The sequence below is a fragment of the Malaclemys terrapin genome, chromosome 16 (genome assembly GCF_027887155.1).
Source record: "Malaclemys terrapin pileata isolate rMalTer1 chromosome 16, rMalTer1.hap1, whole genome shotgun sequence".
Taxonomy (NCBI): Eukaryota; Metazoa; Chordata; order Testudines; family Emydidae; genus Malaclemys; species Malaclemys terrapin.
Genome location: NC_071520.1, coordinates 13,428,667 through 13,449,545, shown reverse-complemented (window position 1 = coordinate 13,449,545; position 20,879 = coordinate 13,428,667). Strand labels below are relative to the sequence as shown.

The window sequence follows — 20,879 nt, the reverse complement described above, 5'->3', positions numbered from 1 at the left end:
GAGGGCTATCAATCCCCTCCTGCTGGTGATTTTTAGTAAAAGTCATGGACAGGTTGCAGACTTTCATGAATTTTTGTTTATTGTCTGCGACCTGTGCGTGACTTTTACTAAAATAACTGTGACAAAATCTTAACCTTACTTATAAGCATAGTGCTGAATCTTGAGGTATTTCATCGCAAGGTAGCTTTTACCATACTGTATCATGGTGTGCACTCACCGCCGGGGCGCTTCCTGCTGGTTACCTTGGGAATTAGCTCTTCCAGCTCCGGAGCGCGTCCTGCTGGCCGGTGTCGCCCTACCGGCACCTGCTTCCTTTCAATCTCCACCACTGTACTTCAGGCCCCGCATCCCTCCCGGCCCACGGTGCCCCTTCTCTGGAGTACGGCCCTGCAGCAGTGCCCATAGACTCAGTGGTCCTCCCCTCTGTGGGGAACCCCACCTCGCCTCAGTGACCCACTGCCAGTCTTCATATAGCCCCTTCCGTCAGGGACAAACTTCAGTCTGAAATGGCCACTCATCATCGGCAAGGGGGTTGGACCTGCTGCTTCTTCCTTCCCGGGCTGCTTCCCCACAGCCCTAGTATCTCCTCCAATCCTGAAAGCAAGGCCTCTGCCTGGAGGTTTGCCAGGCTGGAGCTTCCCTAGCTCCTCCTGCCCTTCTCCAGCACTGCGCTGTCCAAGGTACCCTTTTTTCTATCCGGGAGCCAGGTCCATCTCTGTCCCCAAGGCTGGAGAGAGACTGACTATCCCTTCTGGTCTGCCCTCTTTTGTACTGGCTTGGCAAGCCCTGATTGGTTGCCTCCCAGCCCCCTCCAAGGGCTGGGTTTTAACCCTTTCTGAGCTGGAAGAGGGTGACCACCACGCTACACATACAGATGCTCTCCAGGTTACGCAAGACCCGACTTATGCAAATCTGCCCTTACGGAAAAAGTTCTGTAAGCTAGAAATAGGAGTTTGGGTTTTTTTTGTGTAATGGTCAGACAAATGTTTCTGACTTACGCGAAATTTGAGTTATGCAAGGTGTTCCGGAACGGAATGCTTGCATAAGTCGGGGAACGTCTGTACATCAAATTTTGTCCTGAAGGGAGATTTTTTGGTTCCTACTAAGTCATGTTTCCATCAAAAAAGCATAATGATAGTAAAGATTGAGTGCCATCCAGTCCTGCCATCCAGAATGTTGTTGTGAATACGGGCTATCTGTCGGACAAGATTTAATAATGTTTAGAGGCTAGGATAAAGGGCACCATATTGTTTTGATAGGACAGCATGGTTTCTGAGAGAAGAAGCTGGTTGGAATGGAACTGTTCAAACTTGGACATATTGAATTTGAATGAAAAGACACCAGTTATTCATTTTTCTATGATGATGGATGTTTAGGACAATATTGGGTTAGCTAGAAAATGGAGGTTTTCAAAATCGACATACACATTTTATCCATTTTACCCGTTTTTGTGTTTCATACAATTCTAGACCAGGTTCCTCATTCTGTTAAAACACAAAATGGGGACAGGGGAAGTGTTTTTTCAATTAGTTTTGAGAGCAGTAAGGATTAGATGTGTACGGTGTCTCTCAGAATGCCACCACCATGGGAGGATATGCAGCAGGAATATTGTTTTGGAGAAGCCTGTGATGTAAGAAGGAAACATCTGGGGAAATAGTAAAAAGAATAATCACACTCATGATTCAAGATACTTTGCAGCGAGTTTATTTGCTGTATTTGTTCTTTCTTGCATAGGTTTGATTCTTGGGCTGGCATGGCGCTGGCTAGAGCAAGTCGAATTCAGGACAAGTTGAACTCCAATGAGCTGAAGAGTGATGGCCCCATTTGGAAGCACTCTACTCCTGTCCTCAACTGCTTTAAACGAGCCCTGGAGATTGACAGCTCCAATCTCTCTCTCTGGATAGAATACGGAACCATTTCCTATGCCCTGCACTCTTTTGCATCCCGACAGCTTAAGCAGTGGAAGTTAGAACTTCCCTCTGAAGTTGTGCAGCAGGTGGGGGTCTAAGTTAGAGCTGTGTGAACTTTGAAATGCTTATTTAAACCTTATAATCTTTCTGATTAAAGCATTCAGTACTCTTGGTGTGGAATTGCTACACTGCATGATGACTTAGCAGCATTGCTAGTCACAGCATCCACCCAGCCCCAGTGAAAATAAACATGTAAATTGCCAGTGTGAGCACTTTTTGAAATTTTGTTAGTTTCTTCTCAAAATTAGTCTGTCAGAGATTTGGGCCTACTTAGACTCTTCCTCCAAAGATCACTCAAAAATGGCAGAACCAGCAAGGAAAAAACAAAAACTTAAGAATGTTTAATGAACTGCAAGTATCTACAATACATTTACCTTCCCTGTTAGTAAAATTCATACATATTACTTCAGAATAAGATGAAATATATTTTTTTAAATAGTCAAAAGACCAGAAAATTGGGCAGCTCACATTTGTGTCCACACAACATCATTTCTCTTGTGTCATAATGAGGGTTCTCTTTTTGTTACATTTGGGTTATTTACTTAAGCTCATGATCAAAATTGTTAAATGACAAACATCTCAATAGCATTTTCAAGGAAGTAATTTACGTGATAATTGACCCCGACCAACAGCCATGCATAAATTATCTTGATTGTGAAATTTTCTGCTGATCCAAGTGGGAAAAGCAACTTTAATCTTTATAAACTTGGGTCACTAGATATAGACAATGTTGTATCCCCCTCTTTCTGATTGATACGTTTATCTTCCATCCTGACTCTCAAGTATCAGATTACAATGAAGGAATGGAAATTTGGGGGGGGGGAGGTGACTTGTCTCTGGTCTGTGAGCTGTTAAATACTCATGAATATCTAAAGTTCCCCAGTATATGAATGAAAGAGAAGGTGCAATGAGAACTGCCTTCTTCTCCTGCCTTCTCGAAGGCTCTCTTCCCTACTGCAAAGGTTCTATTGAAATGTGCTCTGAATCCTAGAAAGTTATCCCTGTTCCTCAGCCTGAAGTTAAACCATAATTACTTTTTCAGCAAAGGTAACTAAAGAATATGCCAGAGAAAATGTGGAAAAGGAGACTCAAAGAAACAACACTGGCGTGAACCACTGTGGGGAATTAAAATGAACTTTCTTATATGAGCTGAATGGAAAACAAGGTCTTAAAATATCCAGTTGCAGAAAAGTAGAGAAATCACAATCTCTGGAAACAGAGAGATACTTTCTTATAGATAACTTTAAGCATCAGGAATCATGTCGGGATATATGGCTTTCTAACTGAAAGTTAGATGGCTTCTCAGTTAATAAGATGAGCACCTTGTAGTGGTTCAGTATAAAGAATACTTCCCCCTTTGAGCACCGTATGTCACTGGGGAGATTTGGAAATCATAGAATCAATTGCTGTGTTCAGACTGTCATGTTTGGAAGCCTACAATAAGAGGCATGCAACCCGAGCCAAACGGAGTTTGTTTTGAATCTCTCCCCGATGCTTTTCCATGCAGTTTGTTCAGAGGCATATCTTTTTCTAAATCTTAGTGGTTTTACATGCGGAATGAGGTATGAATTAATCAATTTAAGAAATGAGGCACTGTCTTAAAGACCATTGTTTCAGCCAGTATCCCTGCAGATAAAGACAAAATGGCCATTACTTGAGTTTTTGAAGAGATCCATTAAAGTAATATTGGGAAATGGAAGGTGTTTGCATCCTGAAAGCAGGAAAGAGTTAGGACTGCCTGATAAAAGATTTTGACTTAGCTGCACTGAAAGTTAATTGGTTATTTTCTAATCCTTTTATATTGTCAAAATTTTAAATATACCCTTTTGTGATCACACAGTGCTAGATGTGTGAAAACAAAATTCTCAGTTAACTCAAGGTAGTGAATCATTTTCTTCAACACTCTTGAGCTAGGCACAAAAGGAGCTGAAAATTCTATTTGGAAAACATGGGTCTTGGGAGGGCCCCATGTTCAGAGAACACGCATCTCAAGAGGCTTAGTCATTCTTCTTGGTTTTTTTATTCAAAAGTCTCTACGAGACTCTCATCCTGAGTTAGGTGAACTGCAAAGAAAAATAAAAACTTGAGCTGAATTTCTGTGTTGAATGCCCCCATTAAGGAAGCTCTGAGGGATGTTCAACACAGAGGGATGTCCAGCCCTCTTGGTAGATCTTGGTTCATGGAAGCTATCCCAGATGTTTGAATACAGTCCATGGTATTTGTTATGTCACAGAATGATGCATTTTGGCATGTCTTCAGTGAATCAAGAGGTAATAATAGGGTTCCACTAAGGTGGGGAAAGAATGTCTAAAAGGTTAATTATAACGTTTGTATGTTGGATGCCTCCCACAACTCGGTTAGGTAGGAGCTTAGCAGATAAATCTAGGCTTAAATTTTTGCTTTGCAATTTGCCTTTATATATATAAAAAGGTGTTTTCTAGAGCAAACTTGCCCCAGGGGGTTGAATTCAGATTTTTGTCTTGCAGTAAAACAATCAGAAGTCAACAAGGGTGTTCTCATGAAGCAAAATGAACATTTATATGAGCTGTTGATAATTTGGATTATAAACAAAGTGGTGGCTGTCAGCAGCCGTATTCCATAGCAGCAGATGATCTACTGAAATAGCATCTCTAAACAAACATGTTTGTGGGAAATGCACTGAGTTGATTTTGAATTCATGAAGGATAACTTCAGTGAATCGCTATGCCTCCCAGGAAAACAAAATAAACATTTTTTTCAAATTTACTCATCCAGGTTCTTTCTGCTCTTTAGTAGATGCTATGAAAAGTATCTTAGCATGTTCAGGATCTCAACTTCTCATTTCCTGTTTATTCAGGAAATATTAAAACTAATGGTGAAAGGTCAGACACCTAACCAAGGCGATTACACCATATCAGTCTTTCGGATCCTGTTTTTAGATTTCTTGCGTCTTCTAAAGATAATTTGGGAAGGTGATCACTGTGGTGGAAAGGGAAAGAAATACAGGGCTCTTTCCCATCAAAATTGTGTCTGATTGGCATGAATTCTCTGATAGAACAGTGCTAGAATTAGTTATTAATTTATTTGCAATTTGGTAGTTAGAAAGATTCATCTTTTTATTTGTCCACATACAAATTTTGATGTAGTTATTGAGCGATAAGAACCATGGGACATCATGATGCTGATATTAGAGTAATTTTACTAGCACCTCTACTCTCCCATCTCTTCCAAAGCTCTTGAGGTGTTAGCATCCCAAATGTTAATGGGAGGAGATTAAATTACATTTTCACCCTTCTCAGTTTTGAGTGTTCCCAAGTATAAATATTTACCACCTTCCCATTCTGTATTGATATATGTAGTACCACCATAGAAGTGTGCAGAGCTTTACACACATAAGAAACAAAGGCTCTTGACTATGTTATTGCTCTTAGTTACATGGTAACCATACAAGGTTTACTGTGGACTGCCATGTAACAGTGTGTTTATTACATCTCTAAAGATTACTTGGTAATTATACCTAAGAACTCCAAAATTAATTACCTTGAAGCCCCAAGTTATTACAGCCCCATGTCATTCTTCACAATAGAGACATGCTCATTACTGTCTTGTAAACCTATCACAGTGAGGTACTTATTAAGGAATTGAGTGGACAATACTTTAGTTACAATATGTTACAGAGTTATAATGTGGGTACAGACCATCCAACTTAAGTTTCCATGCCCCAAACCAGAATATTTATTTAAAATGGCTTCACTCTTCTTTTTAAAATGAATGTGTTATAAAGGCTAAGCTTTCGGTGTAACAAAGGGTGAGTTAGAACAGCGTGATTCTCCCTGTCAGGGATATATCTGTTTAAAAAAAAATACAAAACCACTGTTGTATACCAAACCATAATCAAAGGGATTCTCCTTAAATGAATTATGTAAAAGGGGGCAGATGTTTCAAGAATATTTTCTGTTCAAGAAGTTCGTAATTAATATTTAACATTATACTGAAACTCTGTAAAATAAAGCAACACTTTCCCAGACAGTACTTAAGATGCTGTCATAACTTTATATTTTTAAATATTTTTTAATTCAGTCTTAGGGAAGGCTAACCTTAATTTATGCTTTTGTTTGGTTTAGTAAAAATCAATACTGCTGTCTTGCTTATGGGGTCAAAATCCGATTCTTACCAACTATTATAAAATGTATTTTCTTGTGAATTCTAATGGCCTATGTTTTAGCAGACTATTAGTTGCAGAGTTAGGTAAATATCCCTAATTCTTATTTTTAAATAAAATGTGTTGAGGGAATTGCTTACAATGATGGAAAAGAAACAGAATCACTGTCTGTTAATTTCTCCACAAGTGTTTTACATTTATAAATTTTTTTTCTTACCGCTTTATTTCAGTCATTAATGTAAGAAGGCATTTAACTGAATGAAACACAGATTCATATGCACTCCATTTTATGATTTTTCAGAAGCCATTTGGGTAGTTGGATACATTTTGTATGCTCTGCCATTAAGTCCAAAGGATTTTTAAATAACCTATTGCTTTTTTGAGCTTTCATATGCAGTAGAATAAATTTCAACATTGTTCATTCCAGCTAAGGGTGAACTCATGTTTTCAGCATCTTGTCCCATTGCAGATGGAAGAGCGTCGAGACAGCATGTTGGAGACAGCCAAACTCTGCTTTACTTCGGCATCTCGCTGTGAGGGAGATGGAGATGAAGAGGAGTGGCTTATTCACTACATGCTGGGAAAGATTGCAGAGAAGCAAAAGCAGTCTCCTGTTGTCTATCTGTTTCATTACAAACAGGCAGGTCACTACCTCCATGAGGAAGCTGCCAGGTATCCAAAGAAGATTCACTACCATAACCCACCAGAACTGGCCATGGAGGCATTAGAGGTAAAATGGGAAAACATGCACAAAAGCTTAGTGCAAGGTCTACTAGCTAAACTGAATCAGAATTTAACTGCTGTTACCATGGTTTAAGTGTGTTGAAACTGTTGACACACATGCATAGTTTAACCAGTAGACACCATTTTCTGTTTTTTAAAACATGGAAGGTTTATATTTTGTTTTCTCCAGTTAGCTGAAATAATGATAATCATTATTATTAGCATAGTGGCTATAGTGCATTGTACTTTACAGATGGAAATATTCAAGACAAAAACCAGGAATCAAATGGAATTCCTAAATGCTTGCATTATAAACCAGTTTATAGGTATGATACTGGTATCAGATAATGCTACTTTTAATCACTTATTTAATAAGAGTCAAATTTGCTTTACCCACATAAAACTCATCAGTCAGACTTTGAGGTTGAAGTGTAGGTGGTTGGGGTGAAATCCATCCCCTCGCCCAGAGACAGGGCATGAGCCCATGGGCTGACGTAGTAGTCACAGACCCTCTGCATCCATGGTGCAGCTTGTTAAGGACATTGGCTGTAGTATGTATCCAGTGACCTCCTCCCATGTCTGTCCTCATTGCTTCATTTCATTGCCTGGAGGGAACACCTTTTTGTTTTGAGACCCTGTGCTGTTTACTTGACTTGGATAGACAGGAAATGTCCTGATGAGGTACATGTGACAACAAATAATTTTTGCAGAACAGGGCCAACTTCTTGGAACTAGTTTCAGAATTCTGAGCTTTCTACTGATTTAATGAACTGTGTTTTGTTTTCCTAGGTTTACTTTCGGCTTCATGCCTCTATTCTGAAACTTCTGGGGAAGCCAGACTCTGGGGTGGATGCGGAGATATTAGTTATTTTCATGAAGGAGGCTTCTGAGGGACCATTTGCCAGGGGTGAAGAGAAGAACACTCCAAAAGTTACAGAAAAGTGAGTGCTAACTTCCAGAAAATACTCCGAAAACATGCTTTTTCCACACTAAGTAGGCTTTTAGTGTAAAGATTATTATTTGTGCAGACACCTACATAGATTCAAAACAGGTGTGCCACAGACTATTACGGTAACAATGAATATGCCATAAACCAACAGAAGCCACAAAATATTAAGAATTTAACTCATTCTTATGGCATCTAGTGTTCCACGTCATAGAACTTATGTTATTGATTTTTCTGAGATCTCTGCAATATATGGGCACAATGTAGGGAGGAAGGTTAACAAGAGAAGGGGACAACCTCATCTTTGGATCCACTGGTGAAACCATTATTTTTGATTAATTAGCAGATGTTTACTTAAAAGTCTAGCTTAATTTATTGACATGAGCCCTCTAGCTTTGGTTTGTTAGCGGCTATAAAATAAAGATGTTTTGACACAAACCATTGATGGGGATCCAGTTTGCCGTTTTTCATTTCTTTCCTGTGTCTTATGGTGAAAATCCATCTTGTTGATGTTACTAATAGATTTGATTATATACAGAAGATAATGATGGAAGAGGAGCAGTCTATTTCCATTTAATTTATATAGAGACTGACTATGCTAATACTCTTCCTTTTCATTTTTCTCTTCTTCCCATCTACCCAGGGAAAAGACTTGCATGATTGATGAAGACTCTCACTCTTCTGCTGGAACAGTACCAGGCCCTGGGACTTCCCTCCCCTCTTCCTCTGGTCCAGGTCTGACATCCCCACCTTACACAGCCACTCCAGTTGACCACGATTACGTCAAATGTAAAAAACCCTGTCAGCAGGCAACGCCGGACGGTACAGTCCCTGTTCTCAATACTGCAAGCACAGGGAGGTGCTCTAATCATGGGGGGCTTGACCTGGGAAGATCAATCTGCTCATTTCAAGGAGGGTGATGGGTCTGTGGTAACACGGGCAATATTGCTGCTCATTAACTTCATAAATTCACAGTGGTCAGAGCTTTAAATAAAACATTCAAGGTCGTCACCTCCCACCCAAACTAAATGGGAATGGGGGTGGGATGGGGTATTTGGCTATTAATGGTCCTTCAGTAATGTGGCATATTTCTAGAGCCAATCATGTGCTTGTTGAGCTTATGAGGAAAGACTTGGGTTAAATTGATACCTGAGCTTGTACCATTTCAGTGCTTCCTTGACTTGGTGAGAATCTGAGCAAGTCAGTTAACTTTTTGTGATGTTCCATTCAAAAAATCCCACCAGAGTTTATCCCATTTGGAATGAGGCAGGTGGCGACTGTCTGAATATATTGCTTATCAACACAAGGTGATTTGCATGGTGGTCTAATAGACTTCGTCTTCTAATTTTTCTTTATTATTTACAATAACTGGCTAGCAGCACATTTCTGTGGGTCATAAAATAACAGCTGATTGGTTTAGAAAGAAAAGTAGTAGGGCAGTGTAGTGGTGTCATTGCAATACAAATTAATAGAAATCTTCTATTTAGGAAACTTGACACTGTCTTTTGGCAGGCAGTTTTGTTTCAACATCACCACTCTGGTGACCAGCTTAGCTATCTGTCCCTTTGGATCTGTGGCTACCAACATTCATGAATAAAGTGCATATTCTGCAGAGTACTTCTGCAGGTGAATGTTGATGGATTACAGCATCCTCCTCGAGGAACTGCTGTTCCTGGTCTGAACTTATTTCTGTTGGGTGGGCTGCTTCCATGCCCGTCAACATTTCAAAAATAACTAAACCATAAAAATCTGACCCAATTTTGAAACCAGTAGCTAAATGTCCAGTACCCAACAAGGTGTATTTGTTCCTTTTTCTTCGCTACTAATAAATAACTCCTGGATTAAAACCAGCAGAAGGTTCTTGCATTTCCTTCACTAACCTGAATATTTAAAAGTTTAGTTTATCCAAACCTTCATTTCAGTATGCAGTAATTCGCTCACTGTTTTAATAGAGAGAGAGGGAGAGAGAGAGTGTGTGTAATGTGTGTGTACACACATTAGTGTGAATGAGTTGTATATAGGCAGGCACTTGTACTGCTTTAGCTGCTCCAGGTCCTTTTTCTACCAGTCTTACGTGTGTGTGTGTGTGTGTGAAATATAAATGAGAGAGAGAGAGAATAGGGATAAAGATATAGGGTCTGATCCAAAGCCCATTACAGTCAATGGGAGTCTTTGCATGGACTTCACTGGGCTTTGGATCAGATCAGGCTCAGACAGCATGTGCCTGGAAAGCAAGAAGTTTCTTTATGTAGCTAGTATGCTTCGGAAACCATTGGGCAATCACCTTTATTTGTTGGCAGGTACATTATTTACCTCTCTGTTAGCAGCCACATTCATTAGCAGATAGTTTTCTGCCCTGTTAGTCAAAGATTCTTCTCAAATAATTCTGCTGTTACTTTGGATGTGGGGCCAGTCATGATCTGCTTTTCCCCCCGCTTGTGAAGACTGACATTGCAAATGCAAATTTTTTTTTAAAATATCCTGAAATAATATGCACTGTGTGATTCAATTCTCAGTAAGACTACATATGCATAGGCCCTACAGCTTGCTGAAATGTTCTTTGGAGACAAATGAGTCGTTGCAGTGCATGTCATGAGTGCATTCACTCACAAGAAGGCATTATGGGTGATGGCATACTAATTTCCTGATGGAGGAAGGTGGGCTACTTAGCAAAACCAAAAGGTGCAAGCTAAGGAGCTGTTACATCCATCAGGGCTGAAGCAGCAATTCTAGGAGCTGCAAGCCTGGCATAGCATAGCTGCTGTCACAGCTATTGAAATTGTCAATTTGTAGAAGAAGCCAAGTAAGGGTGCCTCTAGGAAGGTAGAGTGTGACTATTACAAGTAGAATTGCAAAGCACTGCACCAGTCATCATGCCTTAAATTGCTGGCAAAGCCAAACTACAGCAGCAGCACGCTGTAGAGCCCCAGGAAATTAAAATATTTGCCTTGGGCTGCTGTTGCAGAGGGAGGAGTGCTAACAGGTTAAGAAGCTCAGAAGTTACTCACCTGTGTGTGTGTGTGTGTGTGTGTGTATACATGTATTACTAATATTGCATTGCTTTGCATTAATTTGCATAATACTTTTCTTAAAATATGTACTTTTTAAAGTAAAGTGCTACTGACATCTTTAACGCAATCTAATTGCTGCAGTAGTGTGGTGTCTGCATTTCCATTCTACTGTTCCTAAAAAGAGTCAATTGCCTTTTTAATAAAAAAACAAAAAAAAACTTACTACGTTTGGGAAACTTTGCTATTCTGACACCAGTTGAAATAACCCACACTGGTATTGTTCATGAAGGAAATTGTTTGGCCCAAATTCAGTTCAGGTATCTACCCTAATCGTCTTAGTATTTTTATATACTTATTACCATGGCACCTGACAAATTAAATGACAATAATATAAGTGACTACAATAGATCCCACACACAAACATCCCCTCTGCCTGCATTGCCACAAGCAAACTTATTAAATAACTCAGCAATGGTCCATAGTCAAACAAATGCTTTACCAAGATATCTTCTACTGTACCCTGAGGTCAGCAAACTTGCTGACTTCAAGAGAGAGTAAGTTCATCCACAGGGAGGAGCCCTTCACTGAAAATCACTGGATTCCAGTCCTCAAGTGTGCACTTTTACACAGCTAAAATGTAAAGGGCAAGCATTTATTTTCAGGTGATGTAGCTGTCATGTCCATATAGTACTGTGTAGTGTAGTTGTATCCATTTTGGTCCCAGTATATTGGAGAAAGAAGGTGGTGGGTGAGGTAATATATTTTAGTGGACCAACTTCTGTTGGTGAGAGAGATAAGCTTGCACCTTATCTTTCTTATTGTACTATAACTGTCCAGCATATTTCTATATCTGGGAAAAGATGGACACAAAATTCAGAAATGACTGCTATAGTCTAGACCATTTTGAATCCCTGTAGTGCTGGTTTAGAATATCATGTTTTAGACAAACTGGAAAATATAGAGCAATAAAAGCTTGTAGAGAAGTACAGTACTTTATTGTACAATACGCACATTTCTAGCTCGGTCTTCCTATGGCAGCTGCTGACCTGCATCTTTCCTTCAGGAGGCAAGAAATATAGCTGAGTTGCAGCTAATATTTGCTGGCAGTTGTGCATGCACAAAACAGGCGGCTTGTTCTCTCAGTGCTCTTTCTTACGCATTCACCAGGCAACATCCCCTTTTCCCCTTTGTTGTCTTAGCCCAGCCTCTCCTTTTCCCTCCCCTTCACATCACTGGTTTTGTAACCCAACAGAGTAAAAATCTGAGTTTAACAGTGGATGAATCAAATGTAGACCTCCATTATTTACTTTTTAAAAATAGCAATCTGGGATTAAATAGGACATTTGCCTCACCTAGGATATCACTATGATTAATTTACCCGGCTAGGGGGCCAACTTTCTACTGAATGCACAGTGATTAATCCTTGGATATGTGCAGCTCTTCAGGGAGAAAATACAGACTTTCAACAGTTACAGTCTCAATGTGTTCAGCTAATCCCTGGTTTAAATATTGACATTAATTCAGAAAGAGAAAAAATAAAGGTATCTAAATAAAAACAGTTATCCAAATAAATCTAGTTCCCAGAAAGAGAACTGAAAAGTTTGTCCTTTTGCTGTAGTATCTGTCTTTTGAATATATTGATGTTCAGCTATGTATATATCTACCAGTGAAGCGTTGTGAGAGAGTGCAGAAAATGCATGGAATGCCCATTGCTTCTGTAATGCTGAAACATTATATTGTTGTTGTCTTTATCCATGTCATTTACTGCCTTCTGTTCAATTAGATGTGATCATCCTTTTTTTATGTTTTATCTTTGCTTGACTGCTTTTGCAACCAATATTGCCCGTGCTGCCGCTAACCTTTATACAATTCTGTTCCCTAGACATTTTCTTCCTGCTTTTACCTGTCACGGCTTGCTTCAGTAATTGGCAAAAACTGCATGTTAAGCTCACTGGGAAAGGCTACTTGCTTTGTGCTGTGGGAGGAGTCCCACTTCATAGTCTGTTGGTCCTGTGATTCTGCAAATGTTATAGAGGTGTACAGTTTCTGCGAGAGTGGGATTCTCAAGGTATTGATGAGTCAAAGGTGATCCATGAGGATATTGTGCATTAACTTGTCACTGGTGCCAAGAATTTAGTAAGATTCAAAGAGGGATTGGACATTTATATTGATAACAAGAATATCCAGTGTTATAACAGTTAATACAAACAGAATTTTGGAAGGGATACAAAATCCTCATGCATCAGGGTTTAAACCAATCTCTCACTATTAGAGATTAGAATGAAACCTTCATGGAGGGGCATAACACATTTGACTACTATTGTGATTTTGCACCTGCCTCTGAGGCATCTGGTACTGGACGCTCTTGGAGACAGGACGTTGGACTAATGGATCCAGGATGGGAATTACTATTCTGCTTTTTATCCTTTCTGTAATTTATTCTATTTACCGCCCCTATTTTAATGGGTTTGAATGAGAAAAAAATCTGAAATTGATATTTAGTACAAAAATATGCAAGAAGAATCTGACCAGATAAATGGAATGTTGATGAGCCTCTGTGCTCTGAGATTGTGGATGGTAGAAGTATAGCAGTTGTTAGAGTTGCTAGTTACTCACGTATCTAATGATTTGATGAAACTAGACCCAATCCAGGATTACATCTTTGACTGATTTTGTAAGGGAGGTGCCTTCTGCACACAGAGACAGGCACTCTGCCTCAAGTGGTGAATCAGCTCCAATGCAAAACTCAACTTTTTCTTTAAAAAAAAAAAATAATTACATGAAAGTGCATTTTGATTCCAGATTTGTGTAGTGTCATCTATTATGGCTGGGGTCTATTTCAAGAATCACAGGGGTATGAGGCCAAGTAATCTCAAATGTTTCGACTGCATACCAATGAAGATAGACGTGTGTGTAAACCAGAGTTCTTCCAGTGATGGTCACTAAGTGTATTCCAGTCGAGGTGCATATGTGTTCCATGCATCTGAGATGGGCAGATTTTTTTGCCTGGCCTGTGCCTTTCTCCTCCTCCTGCTCTGAACCGAGGGCAAAAGGGGTGGTGCAGACCTACCACTTCTCCTGTTCCTTTCTACTGTATGTGGTCTGAGACAGAACTTCTCTAGTGTCCGTAGCTTTAGCTAGTGTGCCTGTTCAAACAATTAGATATTAATAGTTTTAGCAGTTTTAGATAGTGTAGTTAGAGTAGTTCAGAGGTCTAGGGGCACCCCCACCCAAACACCCCTCCCCCCCCATAGGGGGGTGCCCTGTATGCCCAAGATCCCATGGTGTGCAAGGCCTATCCCTGGTTCTTCCTGGTCACCGACTTCCACAAAGCTCATAATCCTTCTAAGTGCAGTATCTGTCCTTGCTTTCCTTGCTGAACCCATCAGTCCCATGAATTCAGGCTTACAAGATTCCCGATGGACAATTCTGTGAGACTTCAGTCTTATTCTGGCCCATCACACTCCTCTGCACATCAGACAGAGGCATTGAGGGGCACCCCTTCGATCACGGGGGTCTCCAACTCTGGGGCTGCTCAGGGCAGAGTTACAGACTCTTCCAAACAGAGACATGAGGAGGGTAAAAGCAAACACTCACAAGAAATGTGAAAAGTCTTCTGCCAAGTCCTCACCTAAAAAGAGGACCTCCTTGCTGACAACTTCTAGGTCAATAAGACCCCACGCCTTGATACGGACGTGTCTGGAACTCCTAAGGAGCATGGTACTGGTTCCTTGATATGGAGAATCAAGAGTCCTCCAAAACGGTTGATAGCCAAAAGGACAGGACTATCTCTGGTAGTGACAATGGAAAGAGGAACTTGGACACATCCTACACTGATGGTACCAGCATGAAGAGATAAGAAATCATTGTTACTGAAAACCACTGTCCTTCTGAAACCAGCACTGCTAAGGGACAGAAACCGGGTCCACTCTCCTTCAACAGACTAGAAATTCTATCCCAGAGTCCCTTACCGTCTTTGCAGATCTGGAATCGCTGACACTATCAGATCCGGTCCTAACCAGGGAGCTCCTGACACCATCACTTCACCACTCTCCTGTACTATCAGCCAGCCAATACATAATGAGACTACTGGTACTGATGGCGCCGCCCATCAACATAGAGGCCTTATTTTCCTCCACTTAGTCTGGAATTACCGGGAGAGTTTCACCAGCTTTAATGAGGCAGGAAGTCAGCCCCGACAGAGGCTCCAAGATATCATGGGTGCCTTCATATTCTCATAGGAAGGACTGCCCAGCTCAGGATGGTGTCTGCCTCATTACCTCTATGATCCCTTGCACTAGCCTTATTGGTGTCCCTGAGATCCATCTTTGTGACTCCCAAATATGCAAGGTATCAGTGAGATGCAAGGCAGGATTCCCACCTGGGAAAGAACCTCCGCTTAATCAGGGACACTCTGATGAAGAGGAGCAACCCAAATAGCTGGAACCATTTGCCCCTGTGGGATGATTATCATTGTCCGCATCACATGAGGTGATCACACCATCACCACCTGACTATAGGTAGTTCCAAGACCACCTTGGGAGAATTGCAGACATGCTGCAGATACCCCTGGATAAAATGCAGGACATCATTCATGAGCTATTAGATATCCTCCAAAGAGCTGGTCCCAGGAAGGAGGCACTGCCTATTAATGAGTCCATTTTAGAACCAACCAGAATGGTCTGGAATACTCCAGCTACTTGTGCTCTCACTCTGAAAAGAGCAGAGAAAAAATATTTTGTACCATTGAAGGGTATGGAATACTTACTTACTTACTTTCATACTCCGAACTCTGTAGTGTTGCAGGCTGTCACCAAAAGTGACAAGCAACATCAACCCAGATTTACACCCACTGGCAAGGAGGCCAAATGTCTAGACCTCTTTTGAAGAAAGAACTTCACTTTGGTGAGTGCACAGTTCCATTTAATGAAATAGAACCAAGGTTTAAAGTTGAAATATGGTTGTATTAATTAATTAGCCTCCTAGTCAATGGCAGCATCTATAACGATGAGAAGGGATTCATGGCTCCAATCTTCCAGATTTACCAAAGAAGTCCAATCCACTGTGGAGGATCTGCCTCTTGAGAGAAATAACCCATTCAGCATGAAAAAAGATGAAATTGTTACATACCCTTAAAAACCCATGAGCAATGTTTCACTCTCTGGGTATCTATACCCTGGGGCCACAGAGGAGGTATCCTAAACCTCAGTCTTACAGGCAGCATCCAGCCCCATAACCATTCTATCATCAAAGGACTTGAGCTCCTAGCAAACACCAAGATTACAACACAGTAAGCAGAATGTTTCCTCTTCATTCTTCCAGCCCTAGCCTCCCACCAAGAAATCCTTTTGATGGGGCTTTCAGAAGCCAAGAATCAGGCCCCTAACACATACACAGGACTCCTGCACCCTATTTGGAGGTCATCTGGTTCACTTTTTCTCAGCATGGCACGGTATAATGTCAAACATGGGTTCTAGAGGTTATCACTACTGGTGATATGACAGAGTTCCTGTCTGTTCTCTCTCCAGAACCCCCTTCCATGTCCCTTTTCAGTGACCCCTCTCATAAGAAGATGGTCAGAAAGGAAATAGACTCCTGCTCCATTTGTGAGCCATAGAACTGGTACCGCTTCAGCCCAAGGGAAAATATTCTACTCAAGATATTTCCTCTTCTCCAAGATAAAAACTAGGAACAATATAATCCACAAACTAGCTTGGGCCAGTTGGGGAACAGATGCTCACACCTTGCAGACAGCCACCTTGGTCTCCATCTTAAGAACATGAGAACAAACATACTGGGTCAGACATATGGTCCATCTACCCCAGTATCCTGTCTTCCAGCAGTGGCCAGTGCCAGATGCTTCAGAGGGAATGAACAGAACAGAGCAGTTATCAAGTGATCCATTCCCTGTCATCCAGGCCCAGCTTCTGGTTGTCAGAGGCTTAGGGAAACCCACAGTATGGGGTTGCATCGCTAACCATCTTAGCTAATAGCCACTGATGGACCTATCCTCCGTGAACTTACCTAATTCTCTTTTGAACAGTTATTCTTTTGGCTTTCACAGCATTCCCTGGCAATGAGTTCCATGGGTTGAACGTAGAAGTACTTCATTATATTTATTTTAAACTTGCTGCCTGTTAATTTCATTGGGTCAACCCGGTTCTTTTGTTACATTAAGGGTTAAATAACACTTCCTTATTCAATTTGTCCATATCATTCATGATTTTATAGACCTCTAATATATTCTCCCTTAGTCGTCGTCTCTCTTCCAAACTGAACAGTTCCAGTGTTTTTAATCTCTCCTCCTATGGAAGCTGTTCCATACCCCTAATCATTTTTGTTGCCCTTCTCTGTACATTTTCCAATTTTTTTTTTTTTTTTTTTTTTGAGATGGGGCGGCAACCAGAACTGCAAGCAGTATTCAAGGTGTGGGCATGTACCATGGATTTATATAGGGGCATTATGATATTTTCCATCGTATTATTTAACTCTTTCCTAAGGGATTGTAACAGTCTGTTCTTTTGTTTTTATTTATTTATTTGACTGCTTCTGCACATACAACAAATGTTTTAGGAGAACTATCCACGATGACCCCAAGATCTCTTTCTTGAGTGGTAACAGCTAATTTAGACCCCATCATTTTGTACGTATAATTGGGATTATGTTTTTCAGTGAACATTACTTTGCATTTAGCAACATTGAATTTCGTCTGCCATTTTGTTGCCCAGTCACCCTGTTGTGTGAAATCCCCTAGTTAAATCCAAAGCTGATTGCAAAGAGTTACAATCTTGAGTAATTTTGCTTTCTCAGCAGTTGAATATCTGTCTTCACATCTTCGCCCATATTTTACTATACTATTTTACTATTACTACTGAAGAGAAGCAGCAGTAATACAAGGGTACAACCATGCAATAACAAACTCATCTATGATGATCTCAAAACCCCTCCAAAATGCTGCCTTTGGTCCAAGCTATCAAAACCTTGGGACTATGAGCAAAAACCAAATGGCGTAGAGGCTGTGGGGAAAGTAGTGGAGGTAAAGAATCAAGACCTTATAGACCAACCATCTAGCTTCACCATGCCACAAAAGCTTTGGATCACAGCAAACCATATCAGAATCTCACACAGATGTTTGTAATTACAACTACACAAATGGAAAATGAAGACTAGCCTGATATGTGAATGTGGAATAGCCATCCAAACCAGGGAACAACTAGTGAACCACTGCCTTCTAAGATCTTTCTCTGAAGGGAAAGCCTTGATTTATTCCAGGTCACCTGAAGCCATAGAGCAGATGACAGACTTGGATATTGACCTTTTAATGTTGCTTTTCAAGTTGACGTATGAAAGAAGAAGAATCCTCAAGAAGAAAGTAGGCTGGAGGCCCATACTAGATCTTAGACAGCTGAATGCCTTCATCTGCCTCCTGTGGTTCAGATGATCACCTCTATAGCTCCCTCTCTAAACAAATGCGACTGGTTCACAGCTCCTGATTTAAAGAATGCTTATTTCCAGACAGACATCCACCTAGCACACAGGAGGTTCCTTCAGTGCACCATCTGCTTGGACCGTTACCAATACAGAGTGATCCCCTTCGATCTCTTGATGGTGCTATGAGTTTTCACAAAGGTGTCATTGGTAGTGGCAGCACATTTGAATTATCAGGGCACACCAATATTATTGCAGTACCTCGAAGTACTAGTGACTCATGGGGAAGCTGTACCAAGAAGTTCAGAGGGCAGCCCTATCTTTAGTCCAACTCCTATGTTCATTAGGACTCCAAGTAAATGTAAAAAAGTCCATTTTAGCTCCCATGCCGATGATGCATTTTATTAGAACAACCCTGCAGTCGATCAGAGCCAAAGTATACCTACCTCTGGACAGGTTCCAAGCTATGAGGGAGCTCATCACTCAGCTTCAACTATGCCCTCAGATAACAGTATGATGCTCTCTCTTCCTCCTACATCACATGGCCTCTTATATGTATGTGATGTTCTTTATGAGACTTCATCTCTGATATCTACAGGTGTGGTTGCGAACAAAGCAGTTTCACGTCCCCACAGAGTTCTGACTTAGCTTACCTGGTAGGAAAACAGATTAACAGTGTGTGTGTGTGGTGGGGGGGGGCCTCTTCATCCCTCCCCAACCCATTAAAAGATGGGTCACAGATGCCTCCATACTAGGCTGGGGAGGCCATCTGAATGAACATGTAGCACAGGGTAGTGGTACTCAACAAGAATCCCAGCTACACATCAACCTCCTGGATCTGCAAGTCAGTGCATGAAGCCTTCAAGCGATTTCTACCACTTATTCAGACCCTGCATGTTCAGATCATGTCAGACAACAGGGCAGCAATTTATTATATCAATAAACAGGCAGGAGCAAGATCCAGCCTTCTTTGCATAGGATCTGTCAGTGCCCTCTTTCCCCTCTGCTGCAAATACTTCCAAAGGTTATTTGTGGTACAGAAGGAACTGGAGGGGTAGTCAGTTTTCACCGCCCCTTATGCTCTCAGTTTGGAGCATGAGGAGAAGGATGCAGGCCTGGATCAACGGACATTGCTAGCAAAACTTTTCTGGACTTCAGGCTCATGGAGCACACGAATACCTCCAGTGCAATACACATAGGAATCACATATCTAAAAGAACTCCAGTTACTGCCAAGGTAAGTAACAATACTATATTCCCCATTCAGTAAATCTGTGAAGCCACAGCCTTTGAACAACCATCCTTATTGTGATGCAGTAGGGAGCGGGGCAGATTGACCTGGGAATGTCGTCTAGTTTTACTGGTTTCAGAGTAGCAGCCGTGTTAGTCTGTATCCGCAAAAAGAACAGGAGTACTTGTGGCACTTTAGAGACTAACAAATTTATTAGAGCATAAGCTTTCGTGGGCTACAGCCCACTTCTTCGGATGCATATCCGATATGCATCCAAAGAAGTGGGCTGTAGCCCACGGAAGCTTATGCTCTAATAAATTTGTTAGTCTCTAAAGTGCCACAAGTACTCCTGTTAGTTTTACTGGGACTGTCTGCATTGGGGATGGGAGAGCAGGGGATGATTTTACTTGAGTTACCTGAGCTTGTAACCTGAGCCAGGAAGGGAGGTGGTGCCAGGTGACACCTTTGCCTGGGAAACTGGACAAAGGGAGGGGAGGAGCTGAGGGAAGGGGGAGAGAGAGGGCTAGAGGGAGTTTTGGTTTTCAGTTGTGGGCTGGGTGGTGAAACACAGAAAACCCCAAGCTGGGGTCTAAGCTCCCTAGGGCCCCCGCCCAAAGGACTTGACTGAGGGGTCCTGGTTGTACCTACACGCTCTGCTTGGGACTGTGTTCCTGTCATCTGATAAACCTTCTGTTTTACTGGCTGGCTGAGTGTCATGGTGAATCGCAGGAAGAGGGGTGCAGGGCCCTGATTTCCCCCCACTCCATGACACTTTTATGAAGTAGAAAAGTCTGAGTCTAACACTTTTAATAAATGTAATCAGTTACCACTCCATAAATATGGTTGTTCAAAGGTTTTTCTTTACTTTAAAATGAATTAAAATACATATGTCACATACCAGAAAAGTTTTGTGTACAGCTCACATTTGTCTAAGTCTCTTTGTTTTAGCACCTTTTTCTACCACTATCTGAATGCCTACCCCAGTTGAAAGACCTTCTTATAACTACTAGAACCCATGCCCTTCCTCCCGATATCCAGGATAGTATTCTAAAGAGGAAGCTGTATGTTTTACCCTTTCTTCTCTTTGAACCTGGTATCTTCCCACAGATATAGCTGCACCTAGGACCTTCTCCCCCTCCTCTCTCATCTCAAAAAAGAGTTTCATGGGTTGGAATGTGGGGAATCTATCAATCAAGTTGAATAGCAACTTCACTGATAAAAACTAAATACCTTATTAATACACTGCAAAAAGGCTTTACTTTCTTACCTTTCTCAGTTACTTACTACCTCCTTTGCAAGGACGTTCACAGTTTCGTAATGCAACACAGATTCTGCCAGTCACCATGCTATTCTAAGAGGTTTACTACATTATACCTATGCCTTTGCACATAGCCTCTTGTCCAGTGCTATTGTATACTTGCTGCTGCAGG

The 20,879-nt window shown here is 41.2% G+C and overlaps 1 protein-coding gene across 7 annotated transcripts in view; it reads left to right on the top strand.

Moving 5' to 3' along the window:
* Nucleotides 1-20,879, top strand: part of CABIN1 (calcineurin binding protein 1) — a 204,319-nt gene that overhangs the window by 42,146 nt on the left and 141,294 nt on the right. For 4 of the 7 annotated variants that reach the window (XM_054006388.1, XM_054006389.1, XM_054006390.1 and 1 more), the window contains 4 exons: nt 1,735-1,996; nt 6,581-6,841; nt 7,624-7,775; nt 8,424-8,602. In XM_054006388.1, the coding sequence (XP_053862363.1) occupies nt 1,735-1,996; nt 6,581-6,841; nt 7,624-7,775; nt 8,424-8,602 (854 nt within the window). The remainder of the gene's footprint in view (nt 1-1,734; nt 1,997-6,580; nt 6,842-7,623; nt 7,776-8,423; nt 8,603-20,879) is intronic. The other 3 variants (XM_054006393.1, XM_054006392.1, XM_054006391.1) reach the window with 1 other exon arrangement.